The sequence below is a fragment of the Dunckerocampus dactyliophorus genome, chromosome 16 (assembly GCF_027744805.1).
Source record: "Dunckerocampus dactyliophorus isolate RoL2022-P2 chromosome 16, RoL_Ddac_1.1, whole genome shotgun sequence".
In the NCBI taxonomy this organism is placed as follows: domain Eukaryota; kingdom Metazoa; phylum Chordata; class Actinopteri; order Syngnathiformes; family Syngnathidae; genus Dunckerocampus; species Dunckerocampus dactyliophorus.
Genome location: NC_072834.1, coordinates 19,396,545 through 19,413,069, shown reverse-complemented (window position 1 = coordinate 19,413,069; position 16,525 = coordinate 19,396,545). Strand labels below are relative to the sequence as shown.

The 16,525-nt window shown below is 44.8% G+C and overlaps 1 protein-coding gene across 5 annotated transcripts in view; it reads left to right on the top strand.

Annotated features, from left to right (window-relative positions):
• gria4b (glutamate receptor, ionotropic, AMPA 4b) overlaps positions 1–16,525 on the top strand; it is a 154,012-nt gene that overhangs the window by 129,786 nt on the left and 7,701 nt on the right. For 2 of the 5 annotated variants that reach the window (XM_054754626.1, XM_054754625.1), the window contains exons 12-15: positions 822–1,020; positions 2,568–2,815; positions 10,562–10,676; positions 15,028–15,165. In XM_054754626.1, the coding sequence (XP_054610601.1) occupies positions 822–1,020; positions 2,568–2,815; positions 10,562–10,676; positions 15,028–15,165 (700 nt within the window). Of the gene's footprint in view, positions 1–821; positions 1,021–2,567; positions 11,254–15,027; positions 15,166–16,525 lie in introns of those variants that run through there. The other 3 variants (XR_008566350.1, XM_054754630.1, XM_054754627.1) reach the window with 3 other exon arrangements.

Genomic DNA, 16,525 nt, shown 5'->3' with positions numbered 1-16,525 from the left:
AACACAATTGGAAATCTTCCTTAATCACAAGCAGGGACATCTGTTGGAGGCTGACAGTCCATTAGAAAAGTTAGCCAGGCTGCAGCCATGCAGTGATGTATTGCATCAATAAGTGTAAGGATTTTTGCATTTAATGAATGGACATTTTATTCACTAACCCTAAAATCACACACTCTTTGAGCAGGCTTTTAAAATAAGTGTAAAAAGTCAAAAAACGAGAGAAAAAATAAAAATGGAAAAAACGGAATTTGGAAAACTAAAACAGTTTCTATAAGGCCCTAAAAAGCCATTGAATCTGAAGAATGAATCAGTGAAGTTTGACTTGCATGCGTGTCACAGAAGGAAGCTACTGGGAGCCGTGCTTTCAGTCCAGATGGTGATATTGGAAATAGCAGTCAAGGCAAAACCAAAAAAAAGCCCCGACTACTGCAGATGTCTTTCTCTACTCACATTCTCTCCTCGCTTGCTGCATCTGACATGCAGGCCTGAGGGTTTTGTATCCGCCGCTGTTTGATTTGCACCAAGGGAGTGGGGAGGGGGAGGGGGGTCTTGTTTGTTCTCCTCAATGCAGCATTTACGCTTTTTAAGATTCTCCTCACGCACCGGCCGCCGCTCCTCGGCAGCCTGCCGTGTGTCTCCCCCGAGCGTGCAAACCAGAGAAGAACACTGTAGCGCTGCTGCTGCTGCGTCGCCGCAGTCATCTTGGGGGTCCTGCAGCCCTTTCATCCCCAACAAAAAGTCTTCACCGCATGTCTTCATGCTTGGCTCACTTGTCATTCCCGCTAGTTTACATTCACTCAATTGATTTCTTCCTCTCCAAGGTCCTTATCCGGTCGGATTGTCGGCGGCGTGTGGTGGTTCTTCACCCTCATCATCATCTCGTCCTACACGGCTAACCTGGCCGCCTTCCTCACTGTGGAGAGGATGGTGTCCCCCATCGAAAGCGCAGAGGATCTGGCCAAGCAGACTGACATTGCATACGGAACTTTGGACTCTGGTTCCACTAAGGAGTTCTTCAGGGTAAGTAGGTGTTCCTCAGGGATTGGTAATAAAGCCCTGTGTTTTCGCATACCTGCCTTGCTATTGTGTCCAGATTCCACCCATTTGGTTTGTTTGCTGTTTTTTTTTGCAGAAGCCATTTGTTTGTATCCAAAATATTCGGTTTTATCCCCAAAATTGAATCTGAAACATTTATTTTTGCAAGTCTAAAAGTGGAAAAAGTAACACTGCGTCACCTATCAACCTGATACTGCACAGTATTTATTGCTATTGACTCATTTCTGTTGGAAAATAAGGTACTATTTCTAGTACGCGGCCAGAACCCATACCATGTGACTCATGTAAACCACTGCCGGTCGCTCCTGATCACTGATCATTAGTTTTCAGCAGGGGTGTCCAAAGGTTTTCCGATGAGGGCCACATAGTGAAAAGTGAAAGGATGCAGCTTTGCCACTTTGATGGTTTCTAAAGTTATGCTAAGAAGTTATACGTATTTCAAGAAAAAACATCTCAGCTTTGTCATATACAGTAGGTGAAAAAGACTATTATTAGTGTTTCAACTTCACTCTTTGTGCTTTTTTCCCCATTTTTAAAGGTTTTTTTTTATTTTCCAAATATTTAAATTTCTTCTTCTAGAATACTCTTTGTAAACTTTGTTTTCGTAATATGACTTTATTCCCATAATATAATGACTTTATTGCCGTATTATAACTTCCCCCCAACCTAATTTTCCAAAAAGTACAGCTTTGTTTTGTTTTGTTTGTTTGTAATAATATTACGACTTTAATATCGTATCGTATTTTTGTCTTTAATATTTAACTCTATGCTACTAAAATGACATTATTTATCCTCGAAGTATGAGTTTATTCTTGTAAAATTGTGACTTTTTTTCTCGTTAGAATACGACTTTATTCTCGTACCAATAAAGTTGTCATTTAACCTAACCCTAATTTCTTTCTTTACTGTTTCAACTTTATCTACTAAATTGACACGATTTTTCCTCACATTGCGTTATTCTTGTTAACAACTTTTTTCTCTTTTATGTTTTTTTTTTATATTTATAGTGTTATATTTTTACTTTATTCTTGAAAATTACTGCTGATTTTTCCATTTTTGCTGCTTCTGTTTTTTATATTTTGCGTTTAGAATGTGCTGCGGGCCGCAAATGACCCCCAGGCCGCACTTTGGACACCCCTGGTTTTGAGGGTACATGACATGAAATGACGCAAATAAACATGCATGCTAATGTTAGCTAGCACTGGTGGTGTAGTGTTGTACTCCACAGTGTCCACTTCTCCACTGCAGCGCTCTGTTTTCTCACCGCCCTCAGTCTCCAGTCGGCTTAAAACATGTCTCCTTACCAACAGCCACATGCTGAGAGCGTCATTTTGCTCCATTGCTTGTTAGCGTCCTCAAATGAACATTTCCTTGCTGGCCCTCAGTCTCGCCTTGGATAAAATGTGTCTCCTTAGCGTTAAACATATATTCTGTACCTACAAAGCTCCATGTTTGTGTCCATTGGTTGTGCTTTACCTCTCCTTTGAACCTCCTCGAAAACCCGCCCGCAGCGCTCCAAGATAGCAGTCTACGAGAAGATGTGGGGCTACATGAAGTCGGCCGAGCCCACCGTCTTCACCAAGACCACGGCGGAGGGCGTGGCGCGCGTGCGCAAGTCCAAGGGGAAGTACGCCTTCCTGCTGGAGTCCACCATGAACGAGTACACGGAGCAGCGCAAGCCGTGCGACACCATGAAAGTGGGGGGCAACCTGGACTCCAAAGGCTACGGTGTAGCCACGCCCAAGGGTTCACAGTTAAGGTGGGTGGAATAGTGTAACAATATGGTCTACGTGTTGTTATGGTATTCCACCTTCCCTGGTGTGCCGCCTTTCGCTGAATGTCACCACTTCCTGCTCAGTGCAGAGTGGGCGGGGTCTTTTTTTCTGATTTTACATCTGTGTTTGGTGCATGAGTGCTGCTTTTTTTTTTATATCTAATCTATTCCTCCACAGTTGATCCAGCTCAGGTAAAACTGTCTTTGCATGGCATGCCTCTGGTTTATCACTCATTTTAAGGTAATGAGCATGACTGAAAAGGAAAAGGATTAGCTCTTCTTTTGACTTGTGGACACCATGTGAATGCGAAGCCCTGACCTGACTTTGCGGCTGCAGAGTGGAATTTACAGACGTTTAGTGGACACAGTGTCCTTACTAGGTGTGTAACGGCACATGTATTCATGATGTGATTCTTCAGTACGGCACGGAGGGGTACTGAGTTCCCACACGGAACACATTCAGTGTATACGGTCACGCATCTACTCCATAAACAAATCCAGCGCATCTCAGCCTTTAGCTAGCAGGATTCATGGCGATCCATCCATCCATCCATCCATCCATCCATCCATCCACCCACCCATCCATCTTCTTCCGCTTATCCGAGGTCGGGTCATGGGGGCAGCAGCCGAAGCAGAGAAGTCCAGACATCCCTCTTCCCGGCTACTTAGTCCAGCTCCTCCCGGCAGATCCTGAGGTGTTCCCGAGCCAGTCGAGAGACATAGTCCCTCCAACGTGTCCTGGGTCTTCCCCGAGGCCTCCTACCAGTTAGATGTGCCCTGAAAACCTCCCCAGGGAGGCATCCAGGAGACATCCTGACCAAATGTCCGAGCCACCTCATATTGCTCCTCTCAAAGTGGAGGAGGGGCGATTCTACCCTGAGTTTCTTCCAGATGACAGTGCTTCTGACCCTATCTCTAAAGGAGAGCCCAGCCACCCTATAGAGGAAATACATTTCGTCCGCTTGTACTTGCAATCTTGTTGTTTCGGTCACTATCCAACGCTCATGACCGTAGGTGAGGGTAGGAACGTAGATCGACTGGTAAATTGAGAGCTTTGCCTTTCGGCTTAGCTCTCTCTTCACCCACAACGGACCGATGCAAAGTCCGCATCACTGCAGACGGCGCATCAATCTGCCTGTCGATCTTGTGCTCCATCACTCGTGAACAAGACTCCTAAGGTATATAAAAAACTCGTCCACTTGGGGCAAGATCTCATCCCAACCCAGAGGTGGCGCTCCACCCTTTTCCAGGCGAGAACCATGGACTTGGAGGTGCTGATTCTCCTCCCGGCTGCGAACCGACCCAGCAGGACCACATCATCTGCAAAAAGCAGAGACCCTACCCTGCAGCCGCCAAACGGGATTCCCTCAATGCTGTGGCTGCGCCTAGAAATTCTGTTTACAACGGTGTGTTTCAAACATGCTGTCCATGAAGGAACACGTGGTTACATTTCACTTACAAGGGACTCAGGGACCTGCAGGAGGGAGGAAGCTCATTTCATTCGCTTGTACCCACAATCTTGTCCTTTCGGTCACGACCAAAAGCTCATGACTCTCGAGTCATGGCAGATCAGTGAAGATGGGGAACAGGGCTACAAACTGGAACTTTTCACGCTGCACTTCAGGCAGGAAGGAATTTTGATTTCCTTAAAATACATTTCATTGTATTTTTTTGAGAATTACCTAAAAAGTCTTGTGTTTGGATTTTGTCCCCTTACTGACCTGAAAGGTGACCTTAAAAACGAGGTACGCTACAGAACTGATTAGGCACCATGACACCCCATTATTACCGTGGGTGGTCATCGATCAGAGCCTGGCGGCCAGGTCTCGCTGGAGGGAAAGGATAAATGTGGAGCCTCCGTGACGATTGCTTGCAGAGAAAGTGTGGCAGCCTCCAGATTGTGTTGCAGCTCCAGTGCAGTAGAAACAAATTGCTGAAAAATGAAGTGGTGTTTGGCACGGTGGCCACTAAATCAAACATCTGTAAATTCCAAGTGGAGCAGCAGTAGCTGCTGGGAAAAAGTCCCTGACAGATGACACCGGTCCCTTCTTCCGAGCCTCCATCTTGTTATTTCGGGCTGGATTATCGTCTTCTGCCAGTCACTTGTCCTCCTTATCAGTAGTTAAAAAAAAAAAAAAACACGTCCAGAGCAGTTGTCGTTCAGGGCTTCTACTTCACAATCATTGACCGCTTTGTGTTTCCAAAGCTGACTTGTTTGTGGGTTTTGTCGAAAATGATGGGGATTGAAATCCAGGATCAAAACGCACACTGAGCCAAATCTCGCCATTCTTCTCGAAAGAAAGAAAGCTGTGAAATCATCAACAATTTTCCAAATAGGCAATCATGCACAAATCACGGAACAACAGGTGTCAGCAATGATGAATTAGCTGCTAAATAGACCGTCAAAGCCCAACAAAAAGACCAAAAACAATCCAAAACATGTCAATTCCTGTCGTTGGCGGTAATGTGCTTGTATTTATCTCATCACCGTCGAATGGATCTTGGGCTGTTACAACAAAAAGCAAAAATAAATTTGGCAAGCTGTACCTTAACCCCTAAAAATGTAACAGGTTTGTCTTTGAGATGACGTAGTGTGAATATTTGATATAATGATGATTGTGTGCATCTTCATCAATAGCCCCACCATATTGTTCAATTTAGGCCAGCATTTTCCATCATACTCTTCCTTGTGGGGAGACTGTGCACCAGACAAATAGGATAATTACGGGGTTTAGTCGTGGTTTATTGCTAAAATCGTTTATACAGTTTCATCCTTACGCTGCAAAATCTGAAATCAAACTGACAACGTAGTATTTTTGGGCAGATACTTAGTGCAAAAAGTTGACTAAAAACAGGTGTTTTCCAAAGTGCGGCCCGGACACCATTTGTGGCTGTTTTTTTTTTTTTTGTATTGGCCCACGGCACATTCTAAAAATGTTATTTAACAAGAAAAACTAAAAAAAATCTGCAGTAATTTTACAAGAATAAAGTCGAAATATGAAGGGAAAAAAGTTGCAATCTAACAAGAAAAAGTTGTAATTTTACTTGAATAAAATGTGACGTTCCGAGAATAAAGTCCAAATATTATGAGAATCAAGTCACGCATGCAAGATTTAACAAGGTAGTTGAAATATTTGGGAAATTTGAGAAAACACCAAAAATGGGGAAAAAAGAGCAAAGAGTGAACTTAATAGGCGTTTTCACCGATATCACAAAGCTGAGATGCAGTTTTTCTTCATATATACATAAATAACTTCCTAGCATACTGTATCTACAAGTGCTCCTTTACAAAATATCAAAGTAGTAGTATCCTTTCATTTTCACGATGTGGCCCTCGCTGGAAAAACTCTCGGACACCCCAGACGTACAGTAAAGGGCTAGTTGGGATTTTTTTGACATGAAGTTGTATGCCATCCCCATCAGCAGTGTAGTCCAGCAACAGTGACTTACCCCCCCAGTTGGTCCCGTGAGCCCGGTTCTGGTCGAATATCAGTGACGAGGAACGTAGTTCCGCTTAGTTGCTTCTCCAAACAATATGCGTTCAAAAGAGTAATACATTTCGCATGGCAAAAATGCTCAAAGAACATGCGAGCGTCTTCATCACATCCACAAGAATGCATAGGCGACGGTGCGCAGGGATACGGCGGAAGGCAAACATAACGCCGGTCTTCAGCAGGTACACGGCCAAGACCAGGGATCTTGGTCTCTAAAAGGTTGGTGACCACAGCGTCAGACTATTCCAAGGGCCCCTGGCAAATAGGTCATTATTAAAAAAGAAACTTTTGCGTGGATTTCTACTATTTCACACAAACCTGAATTTAATTTGACGCATGTTTTGGAGTAATACGAACACATGGGAAATAAACTGTTAAATCATTTCTTTTTAAAATATCTTTATGAAATAGAAATGTTTCCTGCTTAAGTTAAAAGAGAATAAATTGAGTGTCCAGGCTGCTGGGGTGTCCAACTTTCACCACGATTAGATTTGTCAACTAGTTGTGTTTTATTTGTGACTGGCAACATCTCAATTGTACACTACTTTATTTACCAAGCACATTTCCACGCAAACGGTGTGGCCATCGTCTTTATGTTATTTTGTGCTCATTTGTCATTATATAAAAGCAGAAAGTATGAATTCAACAGTTGTCATAAAAAAACACTAAGAGTTGAAGTAAATATTCTTTGACCCTTTGGTGAGCTACTGAAAATCAGCTGATAGTACCGCCATCATAAGGCTGGACACACCATGTGTTTACGTTCATTAAACAACCACACAAATAGTGTTTGGAGGACAACACATAATTAGTATCATGACAACAAGAGAGCAAAATTGTTCAGTGACACTTGAAAAAGTTAGTACGTACCCCGTGAACGTCATACCCACTTGTAGCTTCCCCGTGGGACAAAAACGAGCTCCAAACTAACCGCATTGCTTGTTTGTTTTAAAAACAAAATGTTACTGTCCGAAGACCAGAAGCTAACTGCACACCATGTTAACTCTAGCTAGCGAGCTAGCTAGCTGCCGCCACTGACAGCTGAGCGGTGTTCTTGCATTATTAACTGAAAACCTGAATGAAAAGCAGGCTGCAGGCGCTTCATGTCATCGTGGGGGGGCTACCTGGTCGGCACCACTTTGGTGACCCCCTGGGCTATATGTTATGAAAGGGGAACTATAAAATTTAGGCAAAAACATATTTGACTTACTTTTTCAAAAGTAAAGATCAGGCGTCTTCTTTAAGGAGACTTTGGATGCAAGAGCAGCTTGATGGCGCTCCAGCAGGACCCTAAGCAGCCAACCCGGTTTCCTCCACCGTCGCCGACAGCCGGCCATCCGGTCGGACGAATCCAACCACTGTTCGGGCTATCACGGGTGCGTGTCCCACGTTTTGGCTAATTAACCGCCGTCCAACCGACGATTACATCGCGAGCTGCGCAAACATGCAGTAGCAGGTACATTCATGATAACATGTAATACTTACAGTATTTTGGTCATTTGAAGCAGCACCGGAGCTTCCTTCCAGAGGCCACAGCAACCAACGCTACTTCAGTCAACAGCAACAGAGCGAGCGTTACCTATCACTAATCATGGCAGACTGCGTTAGAGCTGACGACCGACTACTACTTTTTACTTTTACTAGAATAACGTTGCTCGTCCAGCTATAGTGAAACACTAATCCGGTCTCATAGCGTTAGCGTGTAGCACTCATGCTAAAACCAGAATGAAACAGTCACTTACAATGTCCGCTCTCGCTGGGATGCCGACTGAGGGGATGACGGTATCTTTCAGCACAAGGCTTGTGCTCCCCGCTGAGCTGCTAAATTAAATTCAAACTCACAGGCGATGCAGCAGCTTCATTAGCTTCCGTTGCCTCTCGGTAGTAGTGATGTGCGGATTGATGGATACCTCCGATACCAGATCTCTAGGCTCTAAAATCGATTGTCAAACCAAAATATCGGCGCTTTGATAGGTCAGTCATTTGAGGTCGTGTATATCATTAACAGGAACGCAGTGGAAAGTCACTGAATGATTGAGATCTTGTCTAAATAATATGCACTTTACAACAAATGAGGCTGCACGGTGGCCAAGTGGTTAGCATGGCTCCAGCGACCCTAATGACGACTAAGTGGCCATGAAACTGAATGAACAAAATAAATGAATAAATTCCTCCGATGTCTTATATTGTTTATTTCACGAGCTATGCTATGATTTGAAATACACTACCTTTTCAAATGTACCCGACATGTTAGGTGTTTGAGGTGGAACGATACACAAAATTCACGCTTCGGTTCAGTCGATGCGTTTGTGTTACGGTTCGATATTTTTTCCATACAAAAAAATAAATCACCTTGTCTTTTTTAATTAGAATTTTATTGAAATTGCCAACATTTTCCACACTTCAACATTTTCAGCCTGGTACGAATGTGGGAGGCGGAGCTCAGTGGCTCTGTGCTCGACCATGCAACCCAAGCCAGAGTAGTTGATCGCAGATACGCTGAGCTTTCAGCACAGAGTGCCATCAGAAGTTGATCAAATAAACATGAAACTGCGTATTGTTGGATACAAGGGTCACGGTTCCGTACGCATGTGTATTGAACGGTTCGATACAGATACTGTACATGTATTGTTACACCCCTATCAGGTGTATTTGCACAAAGTATCGGTATCAGATTGGTATCGCCGATGCAAGCCTTAATTTTACTCAGTATCGAATCAGAAACAAAATCAGTGAGGCGCTGAGTCACTACGCCAGCAAAGTAGTTCTTCAGTGTTGCTGTAGCTTGGTTCATATGCACGTCACGTTCAATGGAACAGTGTTGGCATTTTTGGAGGGATTTTTCCTTTTATTTTTTGTGCTTTATAGGCGGAATAGGTGTGTCCCATGATGTGCACTGTTAGCAACCTCATGCTAGCTGTTTTTCTCTGTTTAGAATACACAGAAAAAGGAGAGCGTTGTGTTCATGTTTCACAGAAGGATTGTGGGTGATGGGAAAAATAAAACAAGAAAGTTTTCATGGGTTTTCACGTTGAAACAACTGCGATGTTCCAAAAACAGGTGGATGTGTTGATAACTTTTGTTAAACATTATATATCTTAAATCGAAAATAATTTTATTAAAATGGTAAATAAATTAAATACACATTCATTAACACATAAACACACACAAAAGTACTGAAAATTGGTACCACTGAGTACCGATACCGGGCCTCTACCGTATACCTAGAGGGCGCCAACATTCCAACGTATACAAACATCATATCCCGCGCTCTTTCTGCTTCGAGTACATAAGCTATGCTGGCGTAACACACACACACACACACACAAGTTGTTTGCTGTCCGCTACGATACGGCTACGTTTAATTACTAACCTTAGCTATGAAGGGTGTCACAAGATCTCGTGAGATTAAAGCGTGACAAGGACACTAAGCACTAAGCCTGGGATGATAATAAATTAATGAAATATTAATGAAATATTAATGATCATTTTGTCGGCCCAATGTCTTGCCATGTGCATGCATGTCTGATGTCCTTGTCTCTTGCCTCCAAGCAGGCAGGAAGAGGATTCGCTCTGGGCATTGGTTTCAGCACCTTGGCACGTTTGTTCCATAAAACAACGGCATGAACCGAGTGAGCCCTTTGACAGTCCCCTTGTCTCGGTGCAGGCGGGGCCGCTGGCATGCGCACAAATTGCAGAGAGAGTGTAGCCTTTTGAGGAGCAATGCAGGGTAACATAGTACAAATTAGTAGATTGCAATACATTCATTGTACTTTTCCTAAAAGTAATGTTAAAATGTCGTCTCGTTCTCGTAGACCCAATCTCGTGTATCATCTCGTCTCATGACACCCCTGTTAGCTATTATTGACTGTTTAGCCAGTCATAAATCAGCGTGAATGAAAATTGTTGATTGCCTTCGTGCGTGTGTGTGTGTGTGTGTGTGTGTGTGTGTGTGTGTGTGTGTGTGTGTGTAACCCCTACCAGAGATGGTGGTCTTCTGTTTTTTTAGTTGGAAAAAAATGAGCCGGTTGCAACCAGTACCTTTAAGATCTTAAAAAAAAAAAAAAACAGGTGGGATTTGGCGTCCAGTGTGTGTTTGTTTCCGAGAATGAAATTAATGCACTTTTTTTACACCCTCTCCTCTCTCTCTTTTTCTCATTCTAAACTTTCCTCTCCCGCTCTCCAATTGGATGACTTATTCACCCCTTTTTTCCCCCCCCACTTTATGGTTTTCAAGAAGCGCCGTTAACCTGGCCGTGTTAAAACTCAATGAGCAGGGCCTCTTGGACAAATTGAAAAACAAGTGGTGGTACGACAAAGGAGAGTGTGGCAGCGGAGGCGGTGGCGAGAAGGTTAGCCGCTATGTCGCTACGCCCGGGTAGCAACGCTGATGATGATGATGTTGATGTTGATGATGATGATGATGATGATGTTGTTGCTGGCCAACGGGCGCATCTGCCGGGTCGAACAAAGAACGGGGACTGAGAAATGGAATTGGGTTTGGCAAGTGAAACATTGTCGTAAGAAAAAGGTCCCGGCAGTATGTGACTGTTCCAGATCAGCGATGCAGCCGGGGCCCCACTATACATGTCTGTTAGCTCCGCCCCCTTTGCCCAGTTAGCGTTTAGCATTAGCAGCGAGCAAAGAGACATGTAGCAGAAGTGGGACCCCTTCCTGGCAGCAGCGCCAACTTGAGGTTGCCCCTTTTTAATCGGGGCTTCTTATGATTGAATAACATAAAATAACATGTCCTATGATGTTATTTATGTTATTTCCCCCTCCTACCCCTCCCCCTTTACCCCTTTGGTTTGAAGAACGCCTGTAAACCTTGCCGTATTGAAACTGAGCGAAGCGGGAGTCTTAGACAAACTGAAAAACAAATGGTGGTACGATAAAGGGGAGTGTGGACCCAAGGACTCAGGAAGTAAGGTCAGTCTCCACCAGCCCGGGAGCCCACCATGTCTTTTTGTCTTTGTGCACACAATAATACTGCTGTGTTCTTACAGAACGCACTCTTCTAGACTTAGACATGCAGTGTTAGGGCACAGCCTGTTTTTGTTTTGGGGCATGACAGAAAGAAGGCATGGCACAGCGCTAGCAGATGAAGGAAGCAAGACTTGTCAAGGCACCAGGGCATGCTCGGACCTTTACTGCACATGCATGGATGTCATTCAAAATGTTATTTTGTTTTTTCAAGAAATGAGCGAGCACGACAGGCAGGCGAGGTGTTGGTGTCAAGGCAATCAGTTGCTAAACGCCGGACAGGAGCCAGGGCAAGATCATCAGTATGACCAAGCAAGGCAGAAAGATACACATGACTAATACGCTTCTTAAAACATGACCTGTACACGTACGTAGGGTTTGGAGAGGGACGAGGTTTAGGGTTTCAAATTAAGCTTTCAAAATTGTGTTATTTGCTAGGGTTTCAAACCAGAGTTGGGGTTTTAAACTACAGTTTCAAACCAGAGTTTGAATTACAAACTAGCGTTTTAAACCAGGGTTTGGGTTACAAACCAAGGTTAGGGTTTCAGACTAGGGTTTCAAACCAGAGTTGAGTTACAAACTAAAGTTTCAAACCAGGGTTTGGGTTACAAAACCAGGGTTAAAGTTCCAGACTATGGTTTCAAACCAGAGTTAGGGTTTTAAACTACGGTTTCAAACCAGAGTTTGAGTTACAAACTAGGCTTTCACACCAGGGTTTGGGTTACATACCGGGGTTAGGGTTTTCGACTAGGGTTTCAAACCAGAGTTAGGGCTTGAAACTATGTTTTTAAACCAGACTTTGAGTTAAAAACTAGGAATTCAAACCGGAATGGATTTTAAACTATGGTTTCAAATCGGAATTTGAGTTATAAGCAAGGGTTTCAAACCAGGGTTTGGCTTACAAACTCGGGTTTTAAACAGGTTTGGGGTTTCAAACTAGGGTTTTAAACCAGGGTTTGTCTTTCAGACTAGGGATTCAAATCAGGCTTAAGTCTTTCAGACATGGATTTCAAACCAAAGGTTTGGCTTACAAACTAGGGTTTCAAACAGGTTTTGGGTTTCAAACTAGGGTTTCAAACCAGGGTTTGGGTTTTAGACTTGGTTTTCAAACCAGGGTTTGAGTGTTAGACTAGGGTTTCGAACTAGAGGTACGGTTTCAAATTAGGGATTAAAACCAGGGTTAAGCCTCGTTTACACCTGCAAGCATCTTGGCCCCGTAGTGGAATGCAATTTTCTGTGCCAATTAGTGAATTGGTGGTAAACAGCTGTGAAGTACTGTATGTGTAAACTGTGCGGGGCTGTGTGCCAGTACGCAAAGAAATTTTCAAAATTTTTGACACGCATATTTTCAATGAACAAGTCGTGCGTATCAAAGCGTGTCTCATTCACATGAATGGGCTAACTTTCCCCCCCACCTCTTGGAGCAAGTCAGGGGGAATTCTCAAGTCATTTCAGTAGCCTCCTGGATCGTCCTTTTGAATTCCTGTTAAGTGATCATAACGCCAAAAGCGATGTCTTCTAGTCAGAAATTTTCCCACACTGTCCATGCCTCCATTTTTGTAGTTTGTGCTTCCTTTCTGCTCGTTCGGCATCACGCGGAACACAGCGGGACCAAATGCCACGACTACTTCAGTTCAGAGGAGGAAGCGCGGCTGGTGTTGATCGAGTACTCCTGCTCGTGCCGGATCTTTCTAGTATTGAAGATAAACTTACATAAATGTCTGTGTAAGTTCATGTAACGAATTCCCATGCCGCTGCTTTTTTCTTCATATCTCTATATTCCTTTTCGAAATGTCAAATAGCTCCGGATCAGCAAGCATTACTTTCCCCCCATGTTTACCTGCAAGAGCGTACTGCTTAGCATCATGTCCGCTCATTGGTCGATCAATGAAACTCCCGCTGATTGGGCCTCGCTTGGGCAACATCAATGAAAAGTCGAACATTTTCCAACTTTCTGGAGTCGCGTCGCAAGCCAGCGTGTGCACGATGACATGCACGAGCACAAACTTTCACACGCACGAATTTCGCGTGTCGCTCGGCTGGACGGTGACTCGCTATGCTAGCCCAATTGCGCAGGTTCCGTTGAAAATGAACGGAGTAGAGGTCATGTCGCCTCCCTTGTGTGCCGCCCATAAGTCGTTCGGGAGTGTGGTCGTTTTGTGCCAATGCGCACCATTTTCGGTCACGAATTGCATGCCAAGTGTGTAATTTCATGCGTAAACAGAACGCAAACAGTGTGCAGACTAGTTTTCACGCTTCTCAGGTGTGCCATAAATCTGTAAATAAATGACACGCATTGCCACAGCAAATTGCGGACAATGAGGAGGCAAAATGTGTGCAAGTGTAAACATCGCTTTAGGGTTTCAAACCAGGGTTCGGGTTTCAATTAGGTTTAGAGTTTCAAAGTAGGTTTTTAAAATTGGGTTAAGGTTTCAAAGTAAAATGTGGAAAAATTACTTTTGCGCAACAAATATCTTGCAAAGGTTAACTCAACATGAGATCAATGTATTTTTAATTCTAATCATTTCTTTCTCATAGGAAAGTTGTTTCAGCCGTTTGCCATGAGAAATCCTTAACTGAGAAATCCGCCGCTTGTAAAGGCAGTGTCCACCTCCAAATCCGAGGCCACGGTTCTCAGTCGGAAAAGGGTGGAATGCGCCCTCCGGGTTGGGAATGAGGTCCCGCCCAGGTGGAGGAGTTCAAGTATCTCGGGGTCTTGTTCACGAGTGAGGGAAGGTTGGAGCGTGAGGTCGATAGGCGGATCGGCCCAGCGTCTGCAGTAATGCGGTCGCTGTACCGTACCGTCGTGGTGAAGAGAGAGCTGAGCCGGAAGGCAAAGCTCTCGATTTACCAGCCAATGTACGTCCCCACCCTCACCTATGGTCGTGAGCTTTGGGTCATGAGCGAAAGAACAAGATTGCGGATACAAGCGGCTGAAATGAGTTTCCTCCGTAGGGTGGCTGGACTCACCCTAAAAGATAGGGTGAGGAGCTCAGTCATCCGGGAGTAGAGCTGCTGCTCCTTCACATCGAGAAGAGACAGTTGAGGGGGCTCGGGCAGCTAGTCCAGATGCCTCCCGGTCGCCTCCCTGGTGGGGTGTTCCGGGCATGCCCAACCGGGAGAAGGCCCCGGGGCAGACCTAGGACAGGCTGGAGGGATTATGTCTCACAGCTGGCCTGGGAACGCCTTCGTGTCCTCCCGGTGAAGATAGGGGAGGTGGCGGGGACCAGGAAGTCTGGGCTTCCCTACTGAGACTGCTGCCCCCGCTACCCGGACCTGCATAAGCGGAGGAAAATGGATGGATGTGTTAGGGTCAGAATAAGCTGATTAAGGTGGGGGGTGAGGGAAAACCTTTAATGACGAGTGATGAAGGCGTCGTGCAAAGTTAATTAGGAAGTCACACCTCTTGGTTTTTTCTTATCTGTTGGGGGTTTCTTGCCATGCTAGTGTAAAAAGGTTAAGTTTAGCTTGTTTTTTTTACTTTCAAGGCTTATGTTGCTAATATTTGTGGGGTGGACTTTCCTCTGTGTATATGAGGATGTTTGTTGCTAGCATGGCTACACTAAGGCTAAAAGGTTGGTGTGAAGAAGAGTGTGTGTGTGTGTGTGTGTGTGTGTGTGCGCGCGTGTGCATGTTGTGTGTTTAACTGTGGACTGCATGACTGTGCCACTAACCTTTGCTCGCTGTGACTTCCCGTGTGCCTCTCGCCCATCCTTACAGGACAAATCGTCACAGGCCCTCAGTCTGAGCAACGTGGCGGGGGTCTTCTACATCCTGGTGGGGGGCCTGGGCCTGGCCATGCTGGTGGCCCTCATCGAGTTCTGCTACAAGTCCCGCAACGAGGCCAAGAGAATGAAGGTGGAGGCCCGATACCACCACCCCTGCCTGTCAGACAGCCCCCACCCTGAGAGCCCCACCCCTAGTAGGCCCAGCGTCCCCGACTTAGCTCAGCTTAGCGAGGTTTTCAGTGGCTATGATGAAGCTGATAAGATGTAGTTGGCTTCTCATAGAAGACACCCCCCACCCCAACTACTGTTCTAGCTCCCCTCAAGGCGACTTGTAAGTGAAACCTGCTCGCTCACCGTCCCCCGTGCCCCCCACGCTAGCTCTGCTATGCTAACAGTGACTGTGATGACCAGTGGCTTCCTCCACCGTGTGCTCGTGTCTAAGTCTTTGTCCATGCAACAGGAAGACGTCCTCAGATATATCCATAACCCAGTTGCCCGCCCAAATGGAAAATCTATTTCTCATCGTAACGGAGGGTCTGTATTTTTTTTAAGCCTTCAAGGTTAAAGTGATGAAGTGTCATTGGCACGACAGCATCGTTAGCGCATATTGACAAATTCTACTGCATTTGTATGAATAGGAACGTCGCCAAAGACAAAGGGAGGTCGCGTTTTTGTCCTGAGCACTCATTTTTGTCCCACGTGGCTTTGTGTCCCCCATCAGTGCTTCAAAAAGGCTTCATTAGCTTCACTGTTGCTAAGTCAGCTGCACACTTCTGTCTGTATGTTTGTAGTGTCCCAATTTACATGTATTGTTGCTTTAACCCCTTGCTATGGCCCTTTATGCATTACTGCTCATGGCCACTAGGGGGTGTGCATGAGCTCCCTAAGCAAACTACATACAGTGGTGTGGAAAGGTGTTTGGCTCCTTGCTGATTTCTTTTTTTTTTTTTTGCATGTTTGTCACACTTAAATGTTTCAGATCATCAAACAAATATTAGTAAATATACTAAATATTAGTCAATGACAACACAACTGAACACAAAACGCTGTTTTTAAATGAAACATTATTATTAAGGGAGAAAAAAAATCCACACCTACATGTCCCTGTGTGAAAAAGTGATTGCCCCCTAAAGCTAATAACTGGTTGGGCCACCCTTAGCAGCAACAACTGCAATCAAGCGTTTGTGATAACTTGCAATGAGTCTCTTACAGCGCTGTGGGGGAATTTTGGCCCACCCATCTTTGCAGAATTGTTGTCATTCAGCCACATTGGAGGCTTTTCCAGCATGAAGAGCCTTTTTAAGGTCACGCCACAGCATCTCAATAGGATTCAGGTCAGGACTTTGGCTAGGCCACTCCAAAGTCTTCATTTTGGTTTTCTTCAGCCATTCAGAGGTGGACTTGCTGGTGTGTTTTGGATCATTGTCCTGCTGCAGAACCCAAGTTGGTTTCAGCTTGAGGTCACCAACAGATGGACGGACATTCTCCTT